Source organism: Toxotes jaculatrix, chromosome 17 (assembly GCF_017976425.1).
Source record: "Toxotes jaculatrix isolate fToxJac2 chromosome 17, fToxJac2.pri, whole genome shotgun sequence".
NCBI classification, from domain to species: Eukaryota; Metazoa; Chordata; class Actinopteri; family Toxotidae; genus Toxotes; species Toxotes jaculatrix.
This window is the reverse complement of record NC_054410.1, coordinates 17416566-17439162: the sequence shown is the minus strand read 5'-3', so window position 1 is coordinate 17439162 and position 22597 is coordinate 17416566. Positions and strand designations below refer to the sequence as shown.

The 22597-nt window shown below is 44.1% G+C and overlaps 1 protein-coding gene across 1 annotated transcript in view; it reads left to right on the top strand.

The window, feature by feature from the left end:
- LOC121197632 overlaps positions 1–22597 on the top strand; it is a 51012-nt gene that overhangs the window by 17918 nt on the left and 10497 nt on the right. The window contains exons 57-118 of the mRNA XM_041061319.1: positions 47–193; positions 279–490; positions 593–696; positions 790–908; positions 1016–1183; positions 1308–1507; positions 1606–1718; positions 1920–2026; positions 2160–2336; positions 2651–2859; positions 2962–3056; positions 3152–3177; positions 3348–3369; positions 3463–3490; positions 3595–3679; positions 3808–3954; positions 4040–4251; positions 4354–4457; positions 8316–8434; positions 8542–8709; positions 8834–9033; positions 9132–9244; positions 9446–9552; positions 9686–9862; positions 10177–10385; positions 10488–10582; positions 10678–10703; positions 10874–10895; positions 10989–11016; positions 11121–11205; positions 11334–11480; positions 11566–11777; positions 11880–11983; positions 12077–12195; positions 12303–12470; positions 12595–12794; positions 12893–13005; positions 13207–13313; positions 13447–13623; positions 13938–14146; positions 14249–14343; positions 14439–14464; positions 14635–14656; positions 14750–14777; positions 14882–14966; positions 15095–15241; positions 15327–15538; positions 15641–15744; positions 15838–15956; positions 16064–16231; positions 16449–16648; positions 16746–16858; positions 17064–17170; positions 18135–18305; positions 18394–18599; positions 18727–18827; positions 18950–19068; positions 20061–20216; positions 21517–21731; positions 21825–21910; positions 22114–22241; positions 22409–22534. Of these exons, the coding sequence (XP_040917253.1) occupies positions 47–193; positions 279–490; positions 593–696; positions 790–908; positions 1016–1183; positions 1308–1507; positions 1606–1718; positions 1920–2026; positions 2160–2336; positions 2651–2859; positions 2962–3056; positions 3152–3177; positions 3348–3369; positions 3463–3490; positions 3595–3679; positions 3808–3954; positions 4040–4251; positions 4354–4457; positions 8316–8434; positions 8542–8709; positions 8834–9033; positions 9132–9244; positions 9446–9552; positions 9686–9862; positions 10177–10385; positions 10488–10582; positions 10678–10703; positions 10874–10895; positions 10989–11016; positions 11121–11205; positions 11334–11480; positions 11566–11777; positions 11880–11983; positions 12077–12195; positions 12303–12470; positions 12595–12794; positions 12893–13005; positions 13207–13313; positions 13447–13623; positions 13938–14146; positions 14249–14343; positions 14439–14464; positions 14635–14656; positions 14750–14777; positions 14882–14966; positions 15095–15241; positions 15327–15538; positions 15641–15744; positions 15838–15956; positions 16064–16231; positions 16449–16648; positions 16746–16858; positions 17064–17170; positions 18135–18305; positions 18394–18599; positions 18727–18827; positions 18950–19068; positions 20061–20216; positions 21517–21731; positions 21825–21910; positions 22114–22241; positions 22409–22534 (7914 nt within the window). The remainder of the gene's footprint in view (positions 1–46; positions 194–278; positions 491–592; positions 697–789; positions 909–1015; positions 1184–1307; positions 1508–1605; positions 1719–1919; positions 2027–2159; positions 2337–2650; positions 2860–2961; positions 3057–3151; positions 3178–3347; positions 3370–3462; positions 3491–3594; positions 3680–3807; positions 3955–4039; positions 4252–4353; positions 4458–8315; positions 8435–8541; positions 8710–8833; positions 9034–9131; positions 9245–9445; positions 9553–9685; positions 9863–10176; positions 10386–10487; positions 10583–10677; positions 10704–10873; positions 10896–10988; positions 11017–11120; positions 11206–11333; positions 11481–11565; positions 11778–11879; positions 11984–12076; positions 12196–12302; positions 12471–12594; positions 12795–12892; positions 13006–13206; positions 13314–13446; positions 13624–13937; positions 14147–14248; positions 14344–14438; positions 14465–14634; positions 14657–14749; positions 14778–14881; positions 14967–15094; positions 15242–15326; positions 15539–15640; positions 15745–15837; positions 15957–16063; positions 16232–16448; positions 16649–16745; positions 16859–17063; positions 17171–18134; positions 18306–18393; positions 18600–18726; positions 18828–18949; positions 19069–20060; positions 20217–21516; positions 21732–21824; positions 21911–22113; positions 22242–22408; positions 22535–22597) is intronic.

Sequence of the window (22597 nt, the reverse complement as noted above, 5' to 3'; positions counted from 1 at the left end):
AAGTTCTGAGAATAGTTGTCTTATTTGCTGTGTGCTTTTTTCCAAGGCTACACATCTCACACCCAGCAACTTGGTGACACTGATGAAATGCTCACTGGAAAGCCAAAGCACATACCCGGTAGAGGTCTGGAAGCTTCTCTTCCAAAAAGCTTCCACTGCACTAGACCAGGCTCTTGACTCATTTGCCACCATGGTAAATCCAGTCCCACATTTTTATCAAATCTGTGCTTCACTGTGTGAATTCTGTGTAAAAAGCAAAGTGACTTTTCCCTCCCTAGGCCCCCAACAACAGCAAGCCATCCTTGTCGCCTGCTCTTGATGCTCTTGGAGAGGTGAGAATTGCCAGCTTCAGCCAGGCAGAACTGCAGAGCCAAGAGTTTGTCCGCAGCTGGTTCCAGAGCAAGATTCGTCCATTTTTGGCCTCTGCATCCCCCAACTTCCTATTCTGCCTGAGCTCCAAGAACTTCAGCTGCTTTACATACCAGACTGTGTAAGCAATTATTTGATATCTTGCTCCACTGTCAACTAGATTGTAAAGGCACCTGCAGTTTTCTACTTGTTTAGATGTTAAAAGCGCCCTCTCATATTTTAGCATCCAGGTATTCGGCAGCCAAAGGCCGTACATGGACAGAGAAAGACAGCAAGCAGTCTTCACTCATTTCATCCAACCATTCCTTTCAAGAAATGACTCATCAGGTAAAGGCAGGTGCTCAGGCTCAATTTGGTAAAGCCTTGGCCACATGCAGTGGTAGTGCCCCACCATTGTCTTTGTTTCTGTCCTCTTTGCAGATCCTGGCTGTGTCTCGTCTGTCAGAGGTAGTAAAGAGTGGCTACAGACCAACCTTGGCGGCTTCTCTGCTTTTGCAACCCTGCAGGATTTGCAAGCCCTCAATCCCAACTTCTCCAGTGTGAGTGGCGATTGCAGTTGTAGTATTCTTCCCCTCCCAAACTGAAAGGTCTTGGCTATGGTTTTGCAAGTACTGCTGTTTGATTGCATATTGCTCTCCTTCTGTAGGCCGACACGTTGTCAGTGCTCACTCCTGCTCAGCTGGCACAGCTGACACTGAGCTCAGTGGACTCCAATGACACAGACCAAATCGACCGTGTGTTTGAGCGACTTGAGGAGGGCAATGCTCTGGAAAATGTGGATGAATTCCTGACACAGCTGACAGCAGATGGAAAGGTAGGCTACTCTTGGCACTGGGGGAAGAAGGACAATCCTGGGCTTTGAAGCGAGCATAGGCAGTACTGAGATGCAGCAGCTAAACTGTGTGGTGCTGAAATCCTCTCATGTCGTAACTTGACAGGACCCTGATTTCCAACCTGTTGTGAGAGACCGTGTAATGAATAAGACCTTCACCATCATCAGTCCCCACTTCCCGCGCTTCAACACAGCGGACTGGTTTGCTTGGTTCCATATCAAACTGGTTCCTTTCCTGCCAAGTTTCACTGCAGTGATGCTCAAGAATGCAACCTCAGACATAAACTGCACAGACTACCGTGTTGTGTGAGTAGCATTGCGCAAACAAGCCAGATTGCATTGCACCAAAGTAGCAAAATACTCACGAGGGACAGCATAAGAATCTTTCTTTTTTTCCTTTACAGTGTGAGCGGGCTGGCCAAAGTGTTCCCTGCAATACCGCTGCGCAGACAACAAGAAATCACACCTGTTCTGCTGGGCTACCTGAGAAAATCTGCCAGTGTCATCAATGAGCCAGGTAGGGCTGTCGCAGTAAACTGCGCCATGTGATTGCTTGTGTGGGCCTGTCCGTTGGCTTGAAATTGTGAATTCAAAAGAAAAAGAAAAGCACTGAAATGGCAATGAGAAGAAAACTGGCACTTGACTTGTCTCGTGTATCAATAGAAATGATTGCTTGCTAAATGGCACGCATACTAACGCCCATCTGCGGGCTCTTCAGTTTGCAGGCAGGGAATTCAGAGTGATGCCCAATGGCTTGAGGCAAACTTGGGCCCATTTTCCACCTATGCATCATACTCTGACCTCAAAGTCTTCAACCTGTCTGGGGTAAGTGGTACACCTCACTAGCAGTCTTCCCTGAAAACAGCAGCATAATATTTGGAACTTAACAAGTCAGCACACAGGGATGCTTTTGCCATGTCAAAAAGGAAAGCAATTTCTACATCCCCCGTGTCATCAGGTGGCAGTTGTGGGCTCCCTCTCACCAAACCAGAAGGCTGAGCTGATCCTGGATCCAGACAGCGGCGCTTTGGAAAATGAGACCATCGTAAGGGAGGTGCTCACAAGCTTGACACAGTCCCCTGATGATGAGCAGCTCAATCAGTTTTTCCAGACTTTTACAGACATCAACAAGCAGGTGAATGGCTAACGTCAAGATTGTCATATTTTCCCATAAAGTTGCCTGACAAACAGGTCACGTAAAACCTGTCCAAGGCTCAGGCAATGTTTGCAGAGAAACTAATGTTAAAGGGCTGAGATTTGACTCAAAATGGTGCATTTGTGATATGCTTGGTGAATGACTTTCTGCTGATGATGCCCTGATCATGTCCCTCCTGCACTGAAGTACAAAGATGTGTGACCATGCTTGCTCTCATTTCTAGCAGGAGTTGACAGAGGTAGAAAAAAGAAAAGAGTCTTCTTGAACTGAAACGTTAATCCTGTCATTTCCAGAGAAACATCACCTTCATCACAAATGTGGCTGTAAGAGACACCATCTTGAACCTGACCTTGACAGCCCTTGCTCCTGAATTTGAAGACTTTGAGCCTGAAGACTTCAAGCTGTGGTTCCAGGTCTATTTGGTCACTGTGATGGCCAGCCTCCATCCTGGCAGCTTGGTGGTGATCCCCACTAACATCAGCTGTGCATCCTACGCAGCTATGTAAGAGATATTTCTGAGGTCCAAAGTCAGACATTTTGGATTTGCATGAGGCCAAAGTGTGGCTCCAGACAAGTCACAACAATTTGTCTTTTCTTCTTTTAGCATCACTGGTCTTCAGCAAAGTGTGAAATCCCTCCCAATGGACCTTTCACAGGGCGTGAGATCAAGCACAGAGTCAATCAAGGAGACATTCACACGTATGTTGACGTACTTTTTCAGAAAAGCAGATGACCACTGCTGCGATGATAGCTGTATTGATGCCATGCCTTCTTTTCATTTTTCTCTCAAACAGGTTGCTCAGTTGCAGATTCCTTCACGGTAAGTTCATTTCTATGGGAGTACGACATGGATTAAAAGATAATATATTGATGAAAATTTCCCACACACAAGTTTGGCACATTAACTTCATTTAGGGGGCCACATTAAAGTACTTGAACTTTAAGTTGCTTATGCCACCAGACTAACTGTAATGCTCTTCTTGTCTCCAGTGCGAGGACACCCCAGTTGATGGTAAGTTTGTGAAACGGCAGACATTTCAAGTGTGATGACAAAAGCGCATTGGGAAGGTACAATGTCTGATACTGGAATATTATCTTTTCACAGAGGGCCTCATCTGTGGTGCAGTCAACAGGTAGGTGAATTACAGCTTTGTCCGGTGCTGAGTTTGCATAGGTAAAGTTCTTTAACACAGCCTACCTGAGGTGACAATGATTTTCTTCTTCTTGTTTTTCCCAGATCATCACTCCAACAAGCCCTTTCTACTGGCAATTCCTCTACAGTTCTGTGCAATTTCACCATCACTGCACATGCCTGTTCCTCGGTAAGATTGCTTTTGGAATAGCTGTGAATCCCAGTCAGAGATTTGGCTTTTGCTACGTTACCGCCCTCGGACACATTTCTGCAAGTTCTGAGAATAGTTGTCTTATTTGCTGTGTGCTTTTTTCCAAGGCTACACATCTCACACCCAGCAACTTGGTGACACTGATGAAATGCTCACTGGAAAGCCAAAGCACATACCCGGTAGAGGTCTGGAAGCTTCTCTTCCAAAAAGCTTCCACTGCACTAGACCAGGCTCTTGACTCATTTGCCACTATGGTAAATCCAATCCCACATTTTCATCAAATCTGTGCTTCACTGTGTGAATTCTGTGTAAAAAGCAAAGTGACTTTTCCCTCCCTAGGCCCCCAACAACAGCAAGCCATCCTTGTCGCCTGCTCTTGATGCTCTTGGAGAGGTGAGAATTGCCAGCTTCAGCCAGGCAGAACTGCAGAGCCAAGAGTTTGTCCGCAGCTGGTTCCAGAGCAAGATTCGTCCATTTTTGGCCTCTGCATCCCCCAACTTCCTATTCTGCCTGAGCTCCAAGAACTTCAGCTGCTTTACATACCAGACTGTGTAAGCAATTATTTGATATCTTGCTCCACTGTCAACTAGATTGTAAAGGCACCTGCAGTTTTCTACTTGTTTAGATGTTAAAAGCTCCCTCTCATATTTTAGCATCCAGGTATTCGGCAGCCAAAGGCCGTACATGGACAGAGAAAGACAGCAAGCAGTCTTCACTCATTTCATCCAACCATTCCTTTCAAGAAATGACTCATCAGGTAAAGGCAGGTGCTCAGGCTCAATTTGGTAAAGCCTTGGCCACATGCAGTGGTAGTGCCCCACCATTGTCTTTGTTTCTGTCCTCTTTGCAGATCCTGGCTGTGTCTCATCTATCAGAGGTAGTAAAGAGTGGCTACAGACCAACCTTGGCGGCTTCTCTGCTTTTGCAACCCTGCAGGATTTGCAAGCCCTCAATCCCAACTTCTCCAGTGTGAGTGGCGATTGCAGTTGTAGTATTCTTCCCCTCCCAAACTGAAAGGTCTTGGCTATGGTTTTGCAAGTACTGCTGTTTGATTGCATATTGCTCTCCTTCTGTAGGCCGACACGTTGTCAGTGCTCACTCCTGCTCAGCTGGCACAGCTGACACTGAGCTCAGTGGACTCCAATGACACAGACCAAATCGACCGTGTGTTTGAGCGACTTGAGGAGGGCAATGCTCTGGAAAATGTGGATGAATTCCTGACACAGCTGACAGCAAATGGAAAGGTAGGCTACTCTTGGCACTGGGGGAAGAAGGACAATCCTGGGCTTTGAAGCGAGCATAGGCAGTACTGAGATGCAGCAGCTAAACTGTGTGGTGCTGAAATCCTCTCATGTCGTAACTTGACAGGACCCTGATTTCCAACCTGTTGTGAGAGACCGTGTAATGAATAAGACCTTCACCATCATCAGTCCCCACTTCCCACGCTTCAACACAGCGGACTGGTTTGCTTGGTTCCATATCAAACTGGTTCCTTTCCTGCCAAGTTTCACTGCAGTGATGCTCAAGAATGCAACCTCAGACATAAACTGCACAGACTACCGTGTTGTGTGAGTAGCATTGCGCAAACAAGCCAGATTGCATTGCACCAAAGTAGCAAAATACTCACGAGGGACAGCATAAGAATCTTTCTTTTTTTCCTTTACAGTGTGAGCGGGCTGGCCAAAGTGTTCCCTGCAATACCGCTGCGCAGACAACAAGAAATCACACCTGTTCTGCTGGGCTACCTGAGAAAATCTGCCAGTGTCATCAATGAGCCAGGTAGGGCTGTCGCAGTAAACTGCGCCATGTGATTGCTTGTGTGGGCCTGTCCGTTGGCTTGAAATTGTGAATTCAAAAGAAAAGAAAAGAAAAGCACTGAAATGGCAATGAGAAGAAAACTGGCACTTGACTTGTCTCGTGTATCAATAGAAATGATTGCTTGCTAAATGGCACGCATACTAACGCCCATCTGCGGGCTCTTCAGTTTGCAGGCAGGGAATTCAGAGTGATGCCCAATGGCTTGAGACAAACTTGGGTCCATTTTCCACCTATGCAACATACTCTGACCTCAAAGTCTTCAACCTGTCTGGGGTAAGTGGTACACTTCACTAGCAGTCTTCCCTGAAAACAGCAGCATAATATTTGGAACTTAACAAGTCAGCACACAGGGATGCTTTTGCCATGTCAAAAAGGAAAGCAATTTCTACATCCCCCGTGTCATCAGGTGGCAGTTGTGGGCTCCCTCTCACCAAACCAGAAGGCTGAGCTGATCCTGGATCCAGACAGCGGCGCTTTGGAAAATGAGACCATCGTAAGGGAGGTGCTCACAAGCTTGACACAGTCCCGTGATGATGAGCAGCTCAATCAGTTTTTCCAGACTTTTACAGACATCAACAAGCAGGTGAATGGCTAACGTCAAGATTGTCATATTTTCCCATAATGTTGCCTGACAAACAGGTCATGTAAAACTTGTCCTAGGCTCATGCAATGTTTTCATAGAAACTAATGTTAAAGGGCTGAGATTTGGCTCAAAATGGTGCATTTGTGATATGCTTGGTGAATGACTTTCTGCTGATGATGCCCTGATCATGTCCCTCCTGCACTGAAGTACAAAGATGTGTGACCATGCTTGCTCTCATTTCTAGCAGGAGTTGACAGAGGTAGAAAAAAGAAAAGAGTCTTCTTGAACTGAAACGTTAATCCTGTCATTTCCAGAGAAACATCACCTTCATCACAAATGTGGCCGTAAGAGACACCATCTTGAACCTGACCTTGACAGCCCTTGCTCCTGAATTTGAAGACTTTGAGCCTGAAGACTTCAAGCTGTGGTTCCAGATCTATTTGGTCACTGTGATGGCCAGCCTCCATCCTGGCAGCTTGGTGGTGATCCCCACTAACATCAGCTGTGCATCCTACGCAGCCATGTAAGAGATATTTCTGAGGTCCAAAGTCAGACACTTTGGATTTGCATGTGGCCAAAGTGTGGCTCCAGACAAGTCACAACAATTTGTCTTTTCTTCTTTTAGCCTCACTGGTCTTCAGCAAAGTGTGAAATCCCTCCCAATGGACCTTTCACAGGGCGTGAGATCAAGCACAGAGTCACTCAAGGAGACATTCACACGTATGTTGACGTACTTTTTCAGAAAAGCAGATGACCACTGCTGCGATGATAGCTGTATTGATGCCATGCCTTCTTTTCATTTTTCTCACAAACAGGTTGCTCAGTTGCAGATTCCTTCATGGTAAGTTCATTTCTATGGGAGTACGACATGGATTAAAAGATAATATATTGATGAAAATTTCCCACACACAAGTTTGGCACATTAACTTCATTTAGGGGGCCACATTAAAGTACTTGAACTTTAAGTTGCTTATGCCACCAGACTAACTGTAATGCTCTTCTTGTCTCCAGTGCGAGGACACCCCAGTTGATGGTAAGTTTGTGAAACAGCAGACATTTCAAGTGTGATGACAAAAGCGCATTGGGAAGGTACAATGTCTGATACTGGAATATTATCTTTTCACAGAGGGCCTCATCTGTGGTGCAGTCAACAGGTAGGTGAATTACAGCTTTGTGCGGTGCTGAGTTTGCATAGGTAAAGTTCTTTAACACAGCCTACCTGAGGTGACAATGATTTTCTTCTTCTTGTTTTTCCCAGATCATCACTCCAACAAGCCCTTTCTACTGGCAATTCCTCTACAGTCCTGTGCAATTTTACCATCACTGCACATGCCTGTTCCTCGGTAAGATTGCTTTTGGAATAGCTGTGAATCCCAGTCAGAGATTTGGCTTTTGCTACGTTACCGCCCTCTGACACATTTCTGCAAGTTCTGAGAATAGTTGTCTTATTTGCTGTGTGCTTTTTTCCAAGGCTACACATCTCACACCCAGCAACTTGGTGACACTGATGAAATGCTCACTGGAAAGCCAAAGCACATACCCGGTAGAGGTCTGGAAGCTTCTCTTCCAAAAAGCTTCCACTGCACTAGACCAGGCTCTTGACTCATTTGCCACTATGGTAAATCCAATCCCACATTTTCATCAAATCTGTGCTTCACTGTGTGAATTCTGTGTAAAAAGCAAAGTGACTTTTCCCTCCCTAGGCCCCCAACAACAGCAAGCCATCCTTGTCGCCTGCTCTTGATGCTCTTGGAGAGGTGAGAATTGCCAGCTTCAGCCAGGCAGAACTGCAGAGCCAAGAGTTTGTCCGCAGCTGGTTCCAGAGCAAGATTCGTCCATTTTTGGCCTCTGCATCCCCCAACTTCCTATTCTGCCTGAGCTCCAAGAACTTCAGCTGCTTTACATACCAGACTGTGTAAGCAATTATTTGATATCTTGCTCCACTGTCAACTAGATTGTAAAGGCACCTGCAGTTTTCTACTTGTTTAGATGTTAAAAGCGCCCTCTCATATTTTAGCATCCAGGTATTCGGCAGCCAAAGGCCGTACATGGACAGAGAAAGACAGCAAGCAGTCTTCACTCATTTCATCCAACCATTCCTTTCAAGAAATGACTCATCAGGTAAAGGCAGGTGCTCAGGCTCAATTTGGTAAAGCCTTGGCCACATGCAGTGGTAGTGCCCCACCATTGTCTTTGTTTCTGTCCTCTTTGCAGATCCTGGCTGTGTCTCGTCTGTCAGAGGTAGTAAAGAGTGGCTACAGACCAACCTTGGCGGCTTCTCTGCTTTTGCAACCCTGCAGGATTTGCAAGCCCTCAATCCCAACTTCTCCAGTGTGAGTGGCGATTGCAGTTGTAGTATTCTTCCCCTCCCAAACTGAAAGGTCTTGGCTATGGTTTTGCAAGTACTGCTGTTTGATTGCATATTGCTCTCCTTCTGTAGGCCGACACGTTGTCAGTGCTCACTCCTGCTCAGCTGGCACAGCTGACACTGAGCTCAGTGGACTCCAATGACACAGACCAAATCGACCGTGTGTTTGAGCGACTTGAGGAGGGCAATGCTCTGGAAAATGTGGATGAATTCCTGACACAGCTGACAGCAAATGGAAAGGTAGGCTACTCTTGGCACTGGGGGAAGAAGGACAATCCTGGGCTTTGAAGCGAGCATAGGCAGTACTGAGATGCAGCAGCTAAACTGTGTGGTGCTGAAATCCTCTCATGTCGTAACTTGACAGGACCCTGATTTCCAACCTGTTGTGAGAGACCGTGTAATGAATAAGACCTTCACCATCATCAGTCCCCACTTCCCGCGCTTCAACACAGCGGACTGGTTTGCTTGGTTCCATATCAAACTGGTTCCTTTCCTGCCAAGTTTCACTGCAGTGATGCTCAAGAATGCAACCTCAGACATAAACTGCACAGACTACCGTGTTGTGTGAGTAGCATTGCGCAAACAAGCCAGATTGCATTGCACCAAAGTAGCAAAATACTCACGAGGGACAGCATAAGAATCTTTCTTTTTTTCCTTTACAGTGTGAGCGGGCTGGCCAAAGTGTTCCCTGCAATACCGCTGCGCAGACAACAAGAAATCACACCTGTTCTGCTGGGCTACCTGAGAAAATCTGCCAGTGTCATCAATGAGCCAGGTAGGGCTGTCGCAGTAAACTGCGCCATGTGATTGCTTGTGTGGGCCTGTCCGTTGGCTTGAAATTGTGAATTCAAAAGAAAAAGAAAAGCACTGAAATGGCAATGAGAAGAAAACTGGCACTTGACTTGTCTCGTGTATCAATAGAAATGATTGCTTGCTAAATGGCACGCATACTAACGCCCATCTGCGGGCTCTTCAGTTTGCAGGCAGGGAATTCAGAGTGATGCCCAATGGCTTGAGGCAAACTTGGGCCCATTTTCCACCTATGCATCATACTCTGACCTCAAAGTCTTCAACCTGTCTGGGGTAAGTGGTACACCTCACTAGCAGTCTTCCCTGAAAACAGCAGCATAATATTTGGAACTTAACAAGTCAGCACACAGGGATGCTTTTGCCATGTCAAAAAGGAAAGCAATTTCTACATCCCCCGTGTCATCAGGTGGCAGTTGTGGGCTCCCTCTCACCAAACCAGAAGGCTGAGCTGATCCTGGATCCAGACAGCGGCGCTTTGGAAAATGAGACCATCGTAAGGGAGGTGCTCACAAGCTTGACACAGTCCCCTGATGATGAGCAGCTCAATCAGTTTTTCCAGACTTTTACAGACATCAACAAGCAGGTGAATGGCTAACGTCAAGATTGTCATATTTTCCCATAAAGTTGCCTGACAAACAGGTCACGTAAAACCTGTCCAAGGCTCAGGCAATGTTTGCAGAGAAACTAATGTTAAAGGGCTGAGATTTGACTCAAAATGGTGCATTTGTGATATGCTTGGTGAATGACTTTCTGCTGATGATGCCCTGATCATGTCCCTCCTGCACTGAAGTACAAAGATGTGTGACCATGCTTGCTCTCATTTCTAGCAGGAGTTGACAGAGGTAGAAAAAAGAAAAGAGTCTTCTTGAACTGAAACGTTAATCCTGTCATTTCCAGAGAAACATCACCTTCATCACAAATGTGGCTGTAAGAGACACCATCTTGAACCTGACCTTGACAGCCCTTGCTCCTGAATTTGAAGACTTTGAGCCTGAAGACTTCAAGCTGTGGTTCCAGGTCTATTTGGTCACTGTGATGGCCAGCCTCCATCCTGGCAGCTTGGTGGTGATCCCCACTAACATCAGCTGTGCATCCTACGCAGCTATGTAAGAGATATTTCTGAGGTCCAAAGTCAGACATTTTGGATTTGCATGAGGCCAAAGTGTGGCTCCAGACAAGTCACAACAATTTGTCTTTTCTTCTTTTAGCATCACTGGTCTTCAGCAAAGTGTGAAATCCCTCCCAATGGACCTTTCACAGGGCGTGAGATCAAGCACAGAGTCAATCAAGGAGACATTCACACGTATGTTGACGTACTTTTTCAGAAAAGCAGATGACCACTGCTGCGATGATAGCTGTATTGATGCCATGCCTTCTTTTCATTTTTCTCTCAAACAGGTTGCTCAGTTGCAGATTCCTTCACGGTAAGTTCATTTCGATGGGAGTACGACATGGATTAAAAGATAATATATTGATGAAAATTTCCCACACACAAGTTTGGCACATTAACTTCATTTAGGGGGCCACATTAAAGTACTTGAACTTTAAGTTGCTTATGCCACCAGACTAACTGTAATGCTCTTCTTGTCTCCAGTGCGAGGACACCCCAGTTGATGGTAAGTTTGTGAAACGGCAGACATTTCAAGTGTGATGACAAAAGCGCATTGGGAAGGTACAATGTCTGATACTGGAATATTATCTTTTCACAGAGGGCCTCATCTGTGGTGCAGTCAACAGGTAGGTGAATTACAGCTTTGTCCGGTGCTGAGTTTGCATAGGTAAAGTTCTTTAACACAGCCTACCTGAGGTGACAATGATTTTCTTCTTCTTGTTTTTCCCAGATCATCACTCCAACAAGCCCTTTCTACTGGCAATTCCTCTACAGTTCTGTGCAATTTCACCATCACTGCACATGCCTGTTCCTCGGTAAGATTGCTTTTGGAATAGCTGTGAATCCCAGTCAGAGATTTGGCTTTTGCTACGTTACCGCCCTCGGACACATTTCTGCAAGTTCTGAGAATAGTTGTCTTATTTGCTGTGTGCTTTTTTCCAAGGCTACACATCTCACACCCAGCAACTTGGTGACACTGATGAAATGCTCACTGGAAAGCCAAAGCACATACCCGGTAGAGGTCTGGAAGCTTCTCTTCCAAAAAGCTTCCACTGCACTAGACCAGGCTCTTGACTCATTTGCCACTATGGTAAATCCAATCCCACATTTTCATCAAATCTGTGCTTCACTGTGTGAATTCTGTGTAAAAAGCAAAGTGACTTTTCCCTCCCTAGGCCCCCAACAACAGCAAGCCATCCTTGTCGCCTGCTCTTGATGCTCTTGGAGAGGTGAGAATTGCCAGCTTCAGCCAGGCAGAACTGCAGAGCCAAGAGTTTGTCCGCAGCTGGTTCCAGAGCAAGATTCGTCCATTTTTGGCCTCTGCATCCCCCAACTTCCTATTCTGCCTGAGCTCCAAGAACTTCAGCTGCTTTACATACCAGACTGTGTAAGCAATTATTTGATATCTTGCTCCACTGTCAACTAGATTGTAAAGGCACCTGCAGTTTTCTACTTGTTTAGATGTTAAAAGCGCCCTCTCATATTTTAGCATCCAGGTATTCGGCAGCCAAAGGCCGTACATGGACAGAGAAAGACAGCAAGCAGTCTTCACTCATTTCATCCAACCATTCCTTTCAAGAAATGACTCATCAGGTAAAGGCAGGTGCTCAGGCTCAATTTGGTAAAGCCTTGGCCACATGCAGTGGTAGTGCCCCACCATTGTCTTTGTTTCTGTCCTCTTTGCAGATCCTGGCTGTGTCTCGTCTGTCAGAGGTAGTAAAGAGTGGCTACAGACCAACCTTGGCGGCTTCTCTGCTTTTGCAACCCTGCAGGATTTGCAAGCCCTCAATCCCAACTTCTCCAGTGTGAGTGGCGATTGCAGTTGTAGTATTCTTCCCCTCCCAAACTGAAAGGTCTTGGCTATGGTTTTGCAAGTACTGCTGTTTGATTGCATATTGCTCTCCTTCTGTAGGCCGACACGTTGTCAGTGCTCACTCCTGCTCAGGTGGCACAGCTGACACTGAGCTCAGTGGACTCCAATGACACAGACCAAATCGACCGTGTGTTTGAGCGACTTGAGGAGGGCAATGCTCTGGAAAATGTGGATGAATTCCTGACACAGCTGACAGCAAATGGAAAGGTAGGCTACTCTTGGCACTGGGGGAAGAAGGACAATCCTGGGCTTTGAAGCGAGCATAGGCAGTACTGAGATGCAGCAGCTAAACTGTGTGGTGCTGAAATCCTCTCATGTCGTAACTTGACAGGACCCTGATTTCCAACCTGTTGTGAGAGACCGTGTAATGAATAAGACCTTCACCATCATCAGTCCCCACTTCCCGCGCTTCAACACAGCGGACTGGTTTGCTTGGTTCCATATCAAACTGGTTCCTTTCCTGCCAAGTTTCACTGCAGTGATGCTCAAGAATGCAACCTCAGACATAAACTGCACAGACTACCGTGTTGTGTGAGTAGCATTGCGCCAACAAGCCAGATTGCATTGCACCAAAGTAGCAAAATACTCACGAGGGACAGCATAAGAATCTTTCTTTTTTTCCTTTACAGTGTGAGCGGGCTGGCCAAAGTGTTCCCTGCAATACCGCTGCGCAGACAACAAGAAATCACACCTGTTCTGCTGGGCTACCTGAGAAAATCTGCCAGTGTCATCAATGAGCCAGGTAGGGCTGTCGCAGTAAACTGCGCCATGTGATTGCTTGTGTGGGCCTGTCCGTTGGCTTGAAATTGTGAATTCAAAAGAAAAAGAAAAGCACTGAAATGGCAATGAGAAGAAAACTGGCACTTGACTTGTCTCGTGTATCAATAGAAATGATTGCTTGCTAAATGGCACGCATACTAACGCCCATCTGCGGGCTCTTCAGTTTGCAGGCAGGGAATTCAGAGTGATGCCCAATGGCTTGAGGCAAACTTGGGTCCATTTTCCACCTATGCATCATACTCTGACCTCAAAGTCTTCAACCTGTCTGGGGTAAGTGGTACACCTCACTAGCAGTCTTCCCTGAAAACAGCAGCACAATATTTGGAACTTAACAAGTCAGCACACAGGGATGCTTTTGCCATGTCAAAAAGGAAAGCAATTTCTACATCCCCCGTGTCATCAGGTGGCAGTTGTGGGCTCCCTCTCACCAAACCAGAAGGCTGAGCTGATCCTGGATCCAGACAGCGGCGCTTTGGAAAATGAGACCATCGTAAGGGAGGTGCTCACAAGCTTGACACAGTCCCCTGATGATGAGCAGCTCAATCAGTTTTTCCAGACTTTTACAGACATCAACAAGCAGGTGAATGGCTAACGTCAAGATTGTCATATTTTTCCATAATGTTGCCTGACAAACAGGTCACGTAAAACCTGTCCAAGGCTCAGGCAATGTTTGCAGAGAAACTAATGTTAAAGGGCTGAGATTTGACTCAAAATGGTGCATTTGTGATATGCTTGGTGAATGACTTTCTGCTGATGATGCCCTGATCATGTCCCTCCTGCACTGAAGTACAAAGATGTGTGACCATGCTTGCTCTCATTTCTAGCAGGAGTTGACAGAGGTAGAAAAAAGAAAAGAGTCTTCTTGAACTGAAACGTTAATCCTGTCATTTCCAGAGAAACATCACCTTCATCACAAATGTGGCTGTAAGAGACACCATCTTGAACCTGACCTTGACAGCCCTTGCTCCTGAATTTGAAGACTTTGAGCCTGAAGACTTCAAGCTGTGGTTCCAGGTCTATTTGGTCACTGTGATGGCCAGCCTCCATCCTGGCAGCTTGGTGGTGATCCCCACTAACATCAGCTGTGCATCCTACGCAGCTATGTAAGAGATATTTCTGAGGTCCAAAGTCAGACATTTTGGATTTGCATGAGGCCAAAGTGTGGCTCCAGACAAGTCACAACAATTTGTCTTTTCTTCTTTTAGCATCACTGGTCTTCAGCAAAGTGTGAAATCCCTCCCAATGGACCTTTCACAGGGCGTGAGATCAAGCACAGAGTCAATCAAGGAGACATTCACACGTATGTTGACGTACTTTTTCAGAAAAGCAGATGACCACTGCTGCGATGATAGCTGTATTGATGCCATGCCTTCTTTTCATTTTTCTCTCAAACAGGTTGCTCAGTTGCAGATTCCTTCACGGTAAGTTCATTTCTATGGGAGTACGACATGGATTAAAAGATAATATATTGATGAAAATTTCCCACACACAAGTTTGGCACATTAACTTCATTTAGGGGGCCACATTAAAGTACTTGAACTTTAAGTTGCTTATGCCACCAGACTAACTGTAATGCTCTTCTTGTCTCCAGTGCGAGGACACCCCAGTTGATGGTAAGTTTGTGAAACGGCAGACATTTCAAGTGTGATGACAAAAGCGCATTGGGAAGGTACAATGTCTGATACTGGAATATTATCTTTTCACAGAGGGCCTCATCTGTGGTGCAGTCAACAGGTAGGTGAATTACAGCTTTGTCCGGTGCTGAGTTTGCATAGGTAAAGTTCTTTAACACAGCCTACCTGAGGTGACAATGATTTTCTTCTTCTTGTTTTTCCCAGATCATCACTCCAACAAGCCCTTTCTACTGGCAATTCCTCTACAGTTCTGTGCAATTTCACCATCACTGCACATGCCTGTTCCTCGGTAAGATTGCTTTTGGAATAGCTGTGAATCCCAGTCAGAGATTTGGCTTTTGCTACGTTACCGCCCTCGGACACATTTCTGCAAGTTCTGAGAATAGTTGTCTTATTTGCTGTGTGCTTTTTTCCAAGGCTACACATCTCACACCCAGCAACTTGGTGACACTGATGAAATGCTCACTGGAAAGCCAAAGCACATACCCGGTAGAGGTCTGGAAGCTTCTCTTCCAAAAAGCTTCCACTGCACTAGACCAGGCTCTTGACTCATTTGCCACCATGGTAAATCCAATCCCACAGTTTCATCAAATCTGTGCTTCACTGTGTGAATTCTGTGTAAAAAGCAAAGTGACTTTTCCCTCCCTAGGCCCCCAACAACAGCAAGCCATCCTTGTCGCCTGCTCTTGATGCTCTTGGAGAGGTGAGAATTGCCAGCTTCAGCCAGGCAGAACTGCAGAGCCAAGAGTTTGTCCGCAGCTGGTTCCAGAACAAGATTCGTCCATTTTTGGCCTCTGCATCCCCCAACTTCCTATTCTGCCTGAGCTCCAAGAACTTCAGCTGCTTTACATACCAGACTGTGTAAGCAATTATTTGATATCTTGCTCCACTGTCAACTAGATTGTAAAGGCACCTGCGGTTTTCTACTTGTTTAGATGTTAAAAGCACCCTGTCATATTTTAGCATCCAGGTATTCGGCAGCCAAAGGCCGTACATGGACAGAGAAAGACAGCAAGCAGTCTTCACTCATTTCATCCAACCATTCCTTTCAAGAAATGACTCTTCAGGTAAAGGCAGGTGCTCAGGCTCAATTTGGTAAAGCCTTGGCCACATGCAGTGGTAGTGCCCTACCATTGTCTTTGTTTCTGTCCTCTTTGCAGATCCTGGCTGTCTCTCCTCTGTCAGAGGTAGTAAAGAGTGGCTACAGACCAACCTTGGCGGCTTCTCTGCTTTTGCAACCCTGCAGGATTTGCAAGCCCTCAATCCCAACTTCTCCAGTGTGAGTGGCGATTGCAGTTGTAGTATTCTTCCCCTCCCAAACTGAAAGGTCTTGCCTATGGTTTTGCAAGTACTGCTGTTTGATTGCATATTGCTCTCCTTCTGTAGGCCGACACGTTGTCAGTGCTCACTCCTGCTCAGGTGGCACAGCTGACACTGAGCTCAGTGGACTCCAATGACACAGACCAAATCGACCGTGTGTTTGAGCGACTTGAGGAGGGCAATGCTCTGGAAAATGTGGATGAATTCCTGACACAGCTGACAGCAGATGGAAAGGTAGGCTACTCTTGGCACTGGGGGAAGAAGGACAATCCTGGGCTTTGAAGCGAGCATAGGCAGTACTGAGATGCATATCTAAACCTCTGCAGAAGTTGTAACGGGACTCGTTCATATGAAGAAATATTTCATTACATCCCTTCTAGTATCCTGTGTGGTGTACTTGCAGCAGCTAAACTGTGTGGGGCTGAAATCCTCTCATGTCGTAACTTGACAGGACCCTGATTTCCAACCTGTTGTGAGAGACCGTGTAATGAATAAGACCTTCACCATCATCAGTCCCCACTTCCCACGCTTCAACACAGCGGACTGGTTTGCTTGGTTCCATATCAAACTGGTTCCTTTCCTGCCAAGTTTCACTGCAGTGATGCTCAAGAATGCAACCTCACACATAAACTGCACAGACTACCGTGTTGTGTGAGTAGCATTGCGCAAACAAGCCAGATTGCATTGCACCAAAGTAGCAAAATACTCATGAGGGACAGCATAAGAATCTTTCTTTTTTCCTTTACAGTGTGAGCGGGCTGGCCAAAGTGTTCCCTGCAATACCGCTGCGCAGACAACAAGAAATCACACCTGTTCTGCTGGGCTACCTGAGAAAATCTGCCAGTGTCATCAATGAGCCAGGTAGGGCTGTCGCAGTAAACTGCGCCATGTGATTGCTTGTGTGGGCCTGTCCGTTGGCTTGAAATTGTGAATTCAAAAGAAAAAAAAAGAAAAGCACTGAAATGGCAATGAGAAGAAAACTGGCACTTGACTTGTCTCGTGTATCAATAAAAATGATTGCTTGCTAAATGGCATGCATACTAACGCCCATCTGCGGGCTCTTCAGTTTGCAGGCAGGGAATTCAGAGTGATGCCCAATGGCTTGAGGCAAACTTGGGTCCATTTTCCACCTATGCAACATACTCTGACCTCAAAGTCTTCAACCTGTCTGGGGTGAGTCATACATCTTACTTCCAGTCTTTCCTTAGCAGCAGTATAACATACAGTTGATCATTTTATTAAAGTGTTATTTTAAATTTTAGGTTTGGTATTGGATTTGAGGTTTTTTGTGGTCAAACATACTATAGGTATCTCAGTTTAAGTGCATCCTATGTAGTGTATTGCAACATTGGCTTTTGGACAGGAAGGTGGACTGTGAATCCTCAGATTCTTGTTTTTGTTTGTATTATTACTCAGAATAAGGGATGTCTATTGCCATTAAAATCGTATTATAATTTTTTTCTGCTCTCTTCTCAATTAGTTCAATAGATAAGAGAGACATTTAGAAAAAAGTGTGCATGAACAAGCAAACATATGAGAGTTAGTTGATCAAAGAAGCAAGCAGATTAATATGAAAAAGCAAGTGGTGATAAAACAAAGCAAGTGAACAAGACAAATTCACATTCTAAAGTAGAAATAAAAGAAATACTTGCCAGATTATTGATAGTGGATACAGGGATTATAGATTTTTTGTCTTCTTTTCCACTTCTGCATGTATCCTTTTTGTTTATGTCCAACTCTACTTTTCTTGTGTGTATAAATTGTATTTCAAATGTCATTGTTTTTAATCCATTATGGGACTCATTTTCCTGATCTCCAAATGTTGTGGAATCTCAACAGACATTTAAAAAGGGGACTTTTATTTCCTAGTTTAGATGTTAGGGCTGCTAGGACTGTGGTTCTCCATATCCTATACAGATATGTTAAGGCTAATTCCTGTTTTACAGAGCATACATGAACAAATGCTTGTGTGTGAGTCCCTGAGAATATGTTGTCAATCCTTTACAGCACCAGTAGTGGGCTCTGCTTGGGTTTATGTGGTTGCAAAGAGTAATGGGTGCCTGTTGAAAGAAATTTAATGAAGACCTTTTAAAATAGAGTATTTAAATATGATCTTTGTCTCATTTCTCTCCCTTAGGTGACTGTACTAGACTCTCTTTCTTCAACACAAAAAGCTGAACTGCTTCTTGAACCAAACAACTTATCAAATGAAACACTTGTGAGACTTGTGTTCACACAACTTACTGTGTCATCAAGTGTGGAAGACCTTGGCTCTTTCTTTGACAAATTTGTTAGTGGTGCTGCAGAGGTAAGCATCTTAATCACATTTAGCTTGTTAATGCTTTTCCTTTAAAATGAAAAGTATCTCCTGACACATTTATGTCATTTTCTTCTAGCAAAACTTGACAATCATTCAACCAAGAGTGCGTGACACCATCCTAAATCTGACACTTTTGGCACTTGGCCCAAAACTATCCATGCTGGATGCTGAGGGATTCAAGTTATGGTTCCAGGTTTACCTACCCCTATTCCTCCCAAGCATCAATTCAAACACGTTTGAAATCGTTCCTGGAAATATCAGCTGTGGCTCCTATCAGGAGATGTGAGTTAAAACTGTTTATCTTCATGTCATATTGACCAGAAGGGTTAAAAAGGGAAAGGGAATAAAGAATGGAACTACTACACTTCACACATTTCATTGAATGGAAAAAAATGTTTTGTCTTCACAGCATCAAGGGATGTGACAATGTTTTCACTCTTCTCTCCGTGAGGCAGACCCAACAGGTTTTCACTTTCGCAATGGACTATCTTAGTAGACATTCTTCCTCAGGTAACCTGGATGGCAGTAAATGTACAACATTTCATTTACTGCTATTACTTACGTGCCGTGAGTGTGTATTAATCCACATTGGAAGCCTGTTCACTTTAAAAATTAATTATTTTGAATTCTAGGTCTCTCCTGTGTTGAATCTGTCAATGATGACAGACGTTGGCTTGAAAACAACTTTGGTCGGTTCCGTGTGCATGCCTCATATATTGATTTTGTGACCTTGAAGAACAATTTCAATGGAGTAAGTGTTGCCTTTTACTCCTTGTCAGTTTCAGTTGGCTTATTACAAATAAACCAAGAGGTGTAAGTACATAGTTATATGGACAGACAAGTAATTCATTCAGTGGACAGTTTTGGTGACTGTCATCCTCCATTATCAGTGCTACATGGACCCACATACACAAATCAAGTCATTCAGCACTTTACTGAACCTTATGTGTATATTTACAATCTCTGTGTGATGAAGCAGTAACCAATTATGAGCATTATTGTTCAAGGCTTCAGCTTGACCACATAAAAAAAGAGAAATCTTACAAAGAAGCATAGTTGCTGTGGGATCACTACAAATCACTCACTTATAATGTCATGAGGATCTGCAAAAACATATGGAAGAGGACACAGACACAGCATAAACCCCCCTTCACTTTGTGACTGATCCAGTTCCCACATTCACATGACAACAAGTATATGTTTTACCATGATTACCAAAAGATGTTGCATAAATAAATATGGCACTAACACAAATCATTTAGAATTTCAATTTTCACCCGGATGTTTCAAAATCAGTAGAGGGATTTAACAGTATTTGAACTTTTGAATTCATGCTTTTAAAATCCAGACAACAACGTCTGCTTTGAAGTGGACCAACACGATCTAGCTGTTTGACAAGGGTTTGAGTCCTAAATAATCTAAACAGGCAAATGGGGAAAAGCAGCAGAGTTGGTTGAAATCTGTCAATTTTACCATGTCCAAAAATATCGAGCAGGTGTCAATGTTTTAATCATATGTGCCGATGTGGTTTTAGCACAAGTTACCTAAAATTGACACGTACATATATTCATTTGGCACACCATCCACACCATCATTCATGCTTTGTATACTAAAATGTCTAAGTCTGCTCACTGTGTAACATGGGAGGTGCAGTGCTTAACCTAAGCATACAGCCGCATTCCGTAATAGACTAGAGCTTCACTGTCAGTGTTTACTTACTGAAATCTTGCTTGTAACTTTTAGGTGGAGGTCGCAGATCTTCTCACTGTCACTCAGCTGGCCGAGCTTGCTGCAACTCCATCACAACTAAAGACAATGCAACAAGTGACAAAAATCATGACAGTCATCAGCCCTGTTGAGTTTGGTGCTTTCTTTGACATAGTCTCACCAGCCATCAAGGTAAACATCTACATATCTGACAGCAAACATCCACCAGAAAAAACTGCACTCACTAAAGTCATTTTGCAGGCTTATTTTTGATTTCAAGCTAACTGGTGAGCTTTTGTAGAAATATAAACAGGTTCAAAGAGACAAAGTTGGTCATTTTACATGCATAGTGCTTACTGAACAACTACCAACTGAAACTGAAATGCACTTTTTCGCAACATTACACTCTGAAATATCAATTAGAAACACCTGGAATAAGGTAATAATGCAGTTTTATACCACAGCAATGAAACAAAACTTAAAATTTACTTAAAAATCTCAGTTATCTCAGTTATTACTGAGAGGTGCTACTACTATATTGCCATTTATATCAGAAAGCAATATATGAGCACACTTTAGCCATCTAGGTGCCACCTTGTTGAACAGGTAAGCAAACCGCCATGGTTAGACAGCAAATTGATTAGTCAGCTGCTGTAGCAGTTTAAACAGCTCTAAACATACCTGCAAATGTCAAGGTTTGCCATGTTAAAGTACAGCTGGAATTAAAATGCTCATTTTTGCAACACCATACACACTCAAATGCCAGTTTATCACATAACCTACTCCTAGCTAAAACTAGGCAGGCTAATTCAACAGCTCTGCAATAAATTATACCTTTATGAAGGTTTTAATGAAGTGTTTGAGAGAAGTGGTACCATTCTATACTAAACTGTATTTTTTTGTAGCAGTAACATGAGACACAAGAGACACAAATAAGACACAAATTGTGAATAATAGCAATTTTTAGCTTTCCAATCCTGGCTTGTTGAACAAGCTAGCACACACAAGAAGAAAAACTGAACTTGCTAACAATTGCTAACATCATTTTCAAGGATAACTTAAGATAAAAATTTAACTAGGCAGCCGCTGTAGCAATTAAAACAGCTTTAAACTTAGCTCCAAATGTCAAGGATGTTTATCTGAGTTGCAGAATAGAGTGGTCTTGTTTCTTCAGAACCTCCACAGATATTACAGTGTCTCTGAGTTGTAACTTAGTTAGCAGTTAGCGGTTAGCGTGCTCAGCTGCAAGTCAAACAGGCACAATTGGCCCACCTTCCTAAAGGAAGGCTAGAGAGGCATTTCTGGATATAGCAATGTATTTTGTATCTTCATTTGGATTTTAAAGGCAGAGAAGTGTTCCTTGTCATTTAGCTTATGACAGACTTTTTCCATAGAAAGGGATAACAAATGGTAGCACAATTTGTAATTGTAAATGTAAAGCCATTTAATTTCAGAGTTCAAACTCTTATTAATTCTATTTAAAATCCCCTAGATCCACCAAGCCAACTACACAGAGGTGGTGAAATCTGCCTTCCTCCAGGCAGTATTTGACAGAGGGAGCCTGTCCTCTCCAGCTATCAGTGACACAGAGTTCCTGCTGTGGCTCCGGGTTCGACTGAGCCCTCTCCTGGTCAACCTTTCTCCCAGCCTGGTGACACCTTTATTTGACATCGGGCAGAACAGGAGTTGTAACAGCAGCCAAGAGATGTAAGTATTTCTGTAGTGGTGGTGATTATCATTGTGTCATAGGCCTGTGTGTTTTTTTTAATTGCTTCTGACTAATTATTTGTATGAATTTAGGATCACGTTTCTGGACACACTACATGTGACATTCAGCAACAACACCCAAAGGGAGATCTATAAAAGCACCCTCCTCTTCCTGCGAGGTCTGTATAAGAGATAATCTTACAGATCACCTGTTATCTAGTAAACCGATGGGGATGCTTATCTATGACAAATGAAAATTTGTTGTGAAATGATTGTTTGTGCTTTTACAGCAAAAGTAAATGCATATTTACTTTGTGCCTTTAAAATAATAGATATTATTCTGTCTCAGAGTACACAGTGATTTCATTTCTTTTTAAAACAGGTCCAACGCCACTCAAGTGCTACAGTGGTGGAAGCTTCTACATCTATCTGAGAAACACTTTCCTCAGCTTTGGCTTTCCAGATTTGTCTATGTTCACATCTCTTCTGCCACAGACACGTGAATCTGAGGTGATATATAAAAATACTTGCTTAAACCCTTTTTAAAAATTCACACAAAGATGAAGAAGTTGAAATTCAGACATTGTTTTAAACAGTGGTAGCTATACAGTATCAGTATCACCCAGTAGTTATACAGTAGTATTTTTTTAATCGTTTCTCCCTCTATTTTTCTTCAGCTCCTGAGTACCATCAGCACCTCAGAGCTGCAGCAGTTCCTCAGTCGACCCAATGTGATTGATAACAACTCTGACATCTGTGTCATCTTCAACAACTACAACAACACTCCTGCCTTCCTAGAAACTGTATGTCCCTTGTCTGAATGTTGCTGTAGAACATATACATTAATGTTGATGAGATGAGTACAA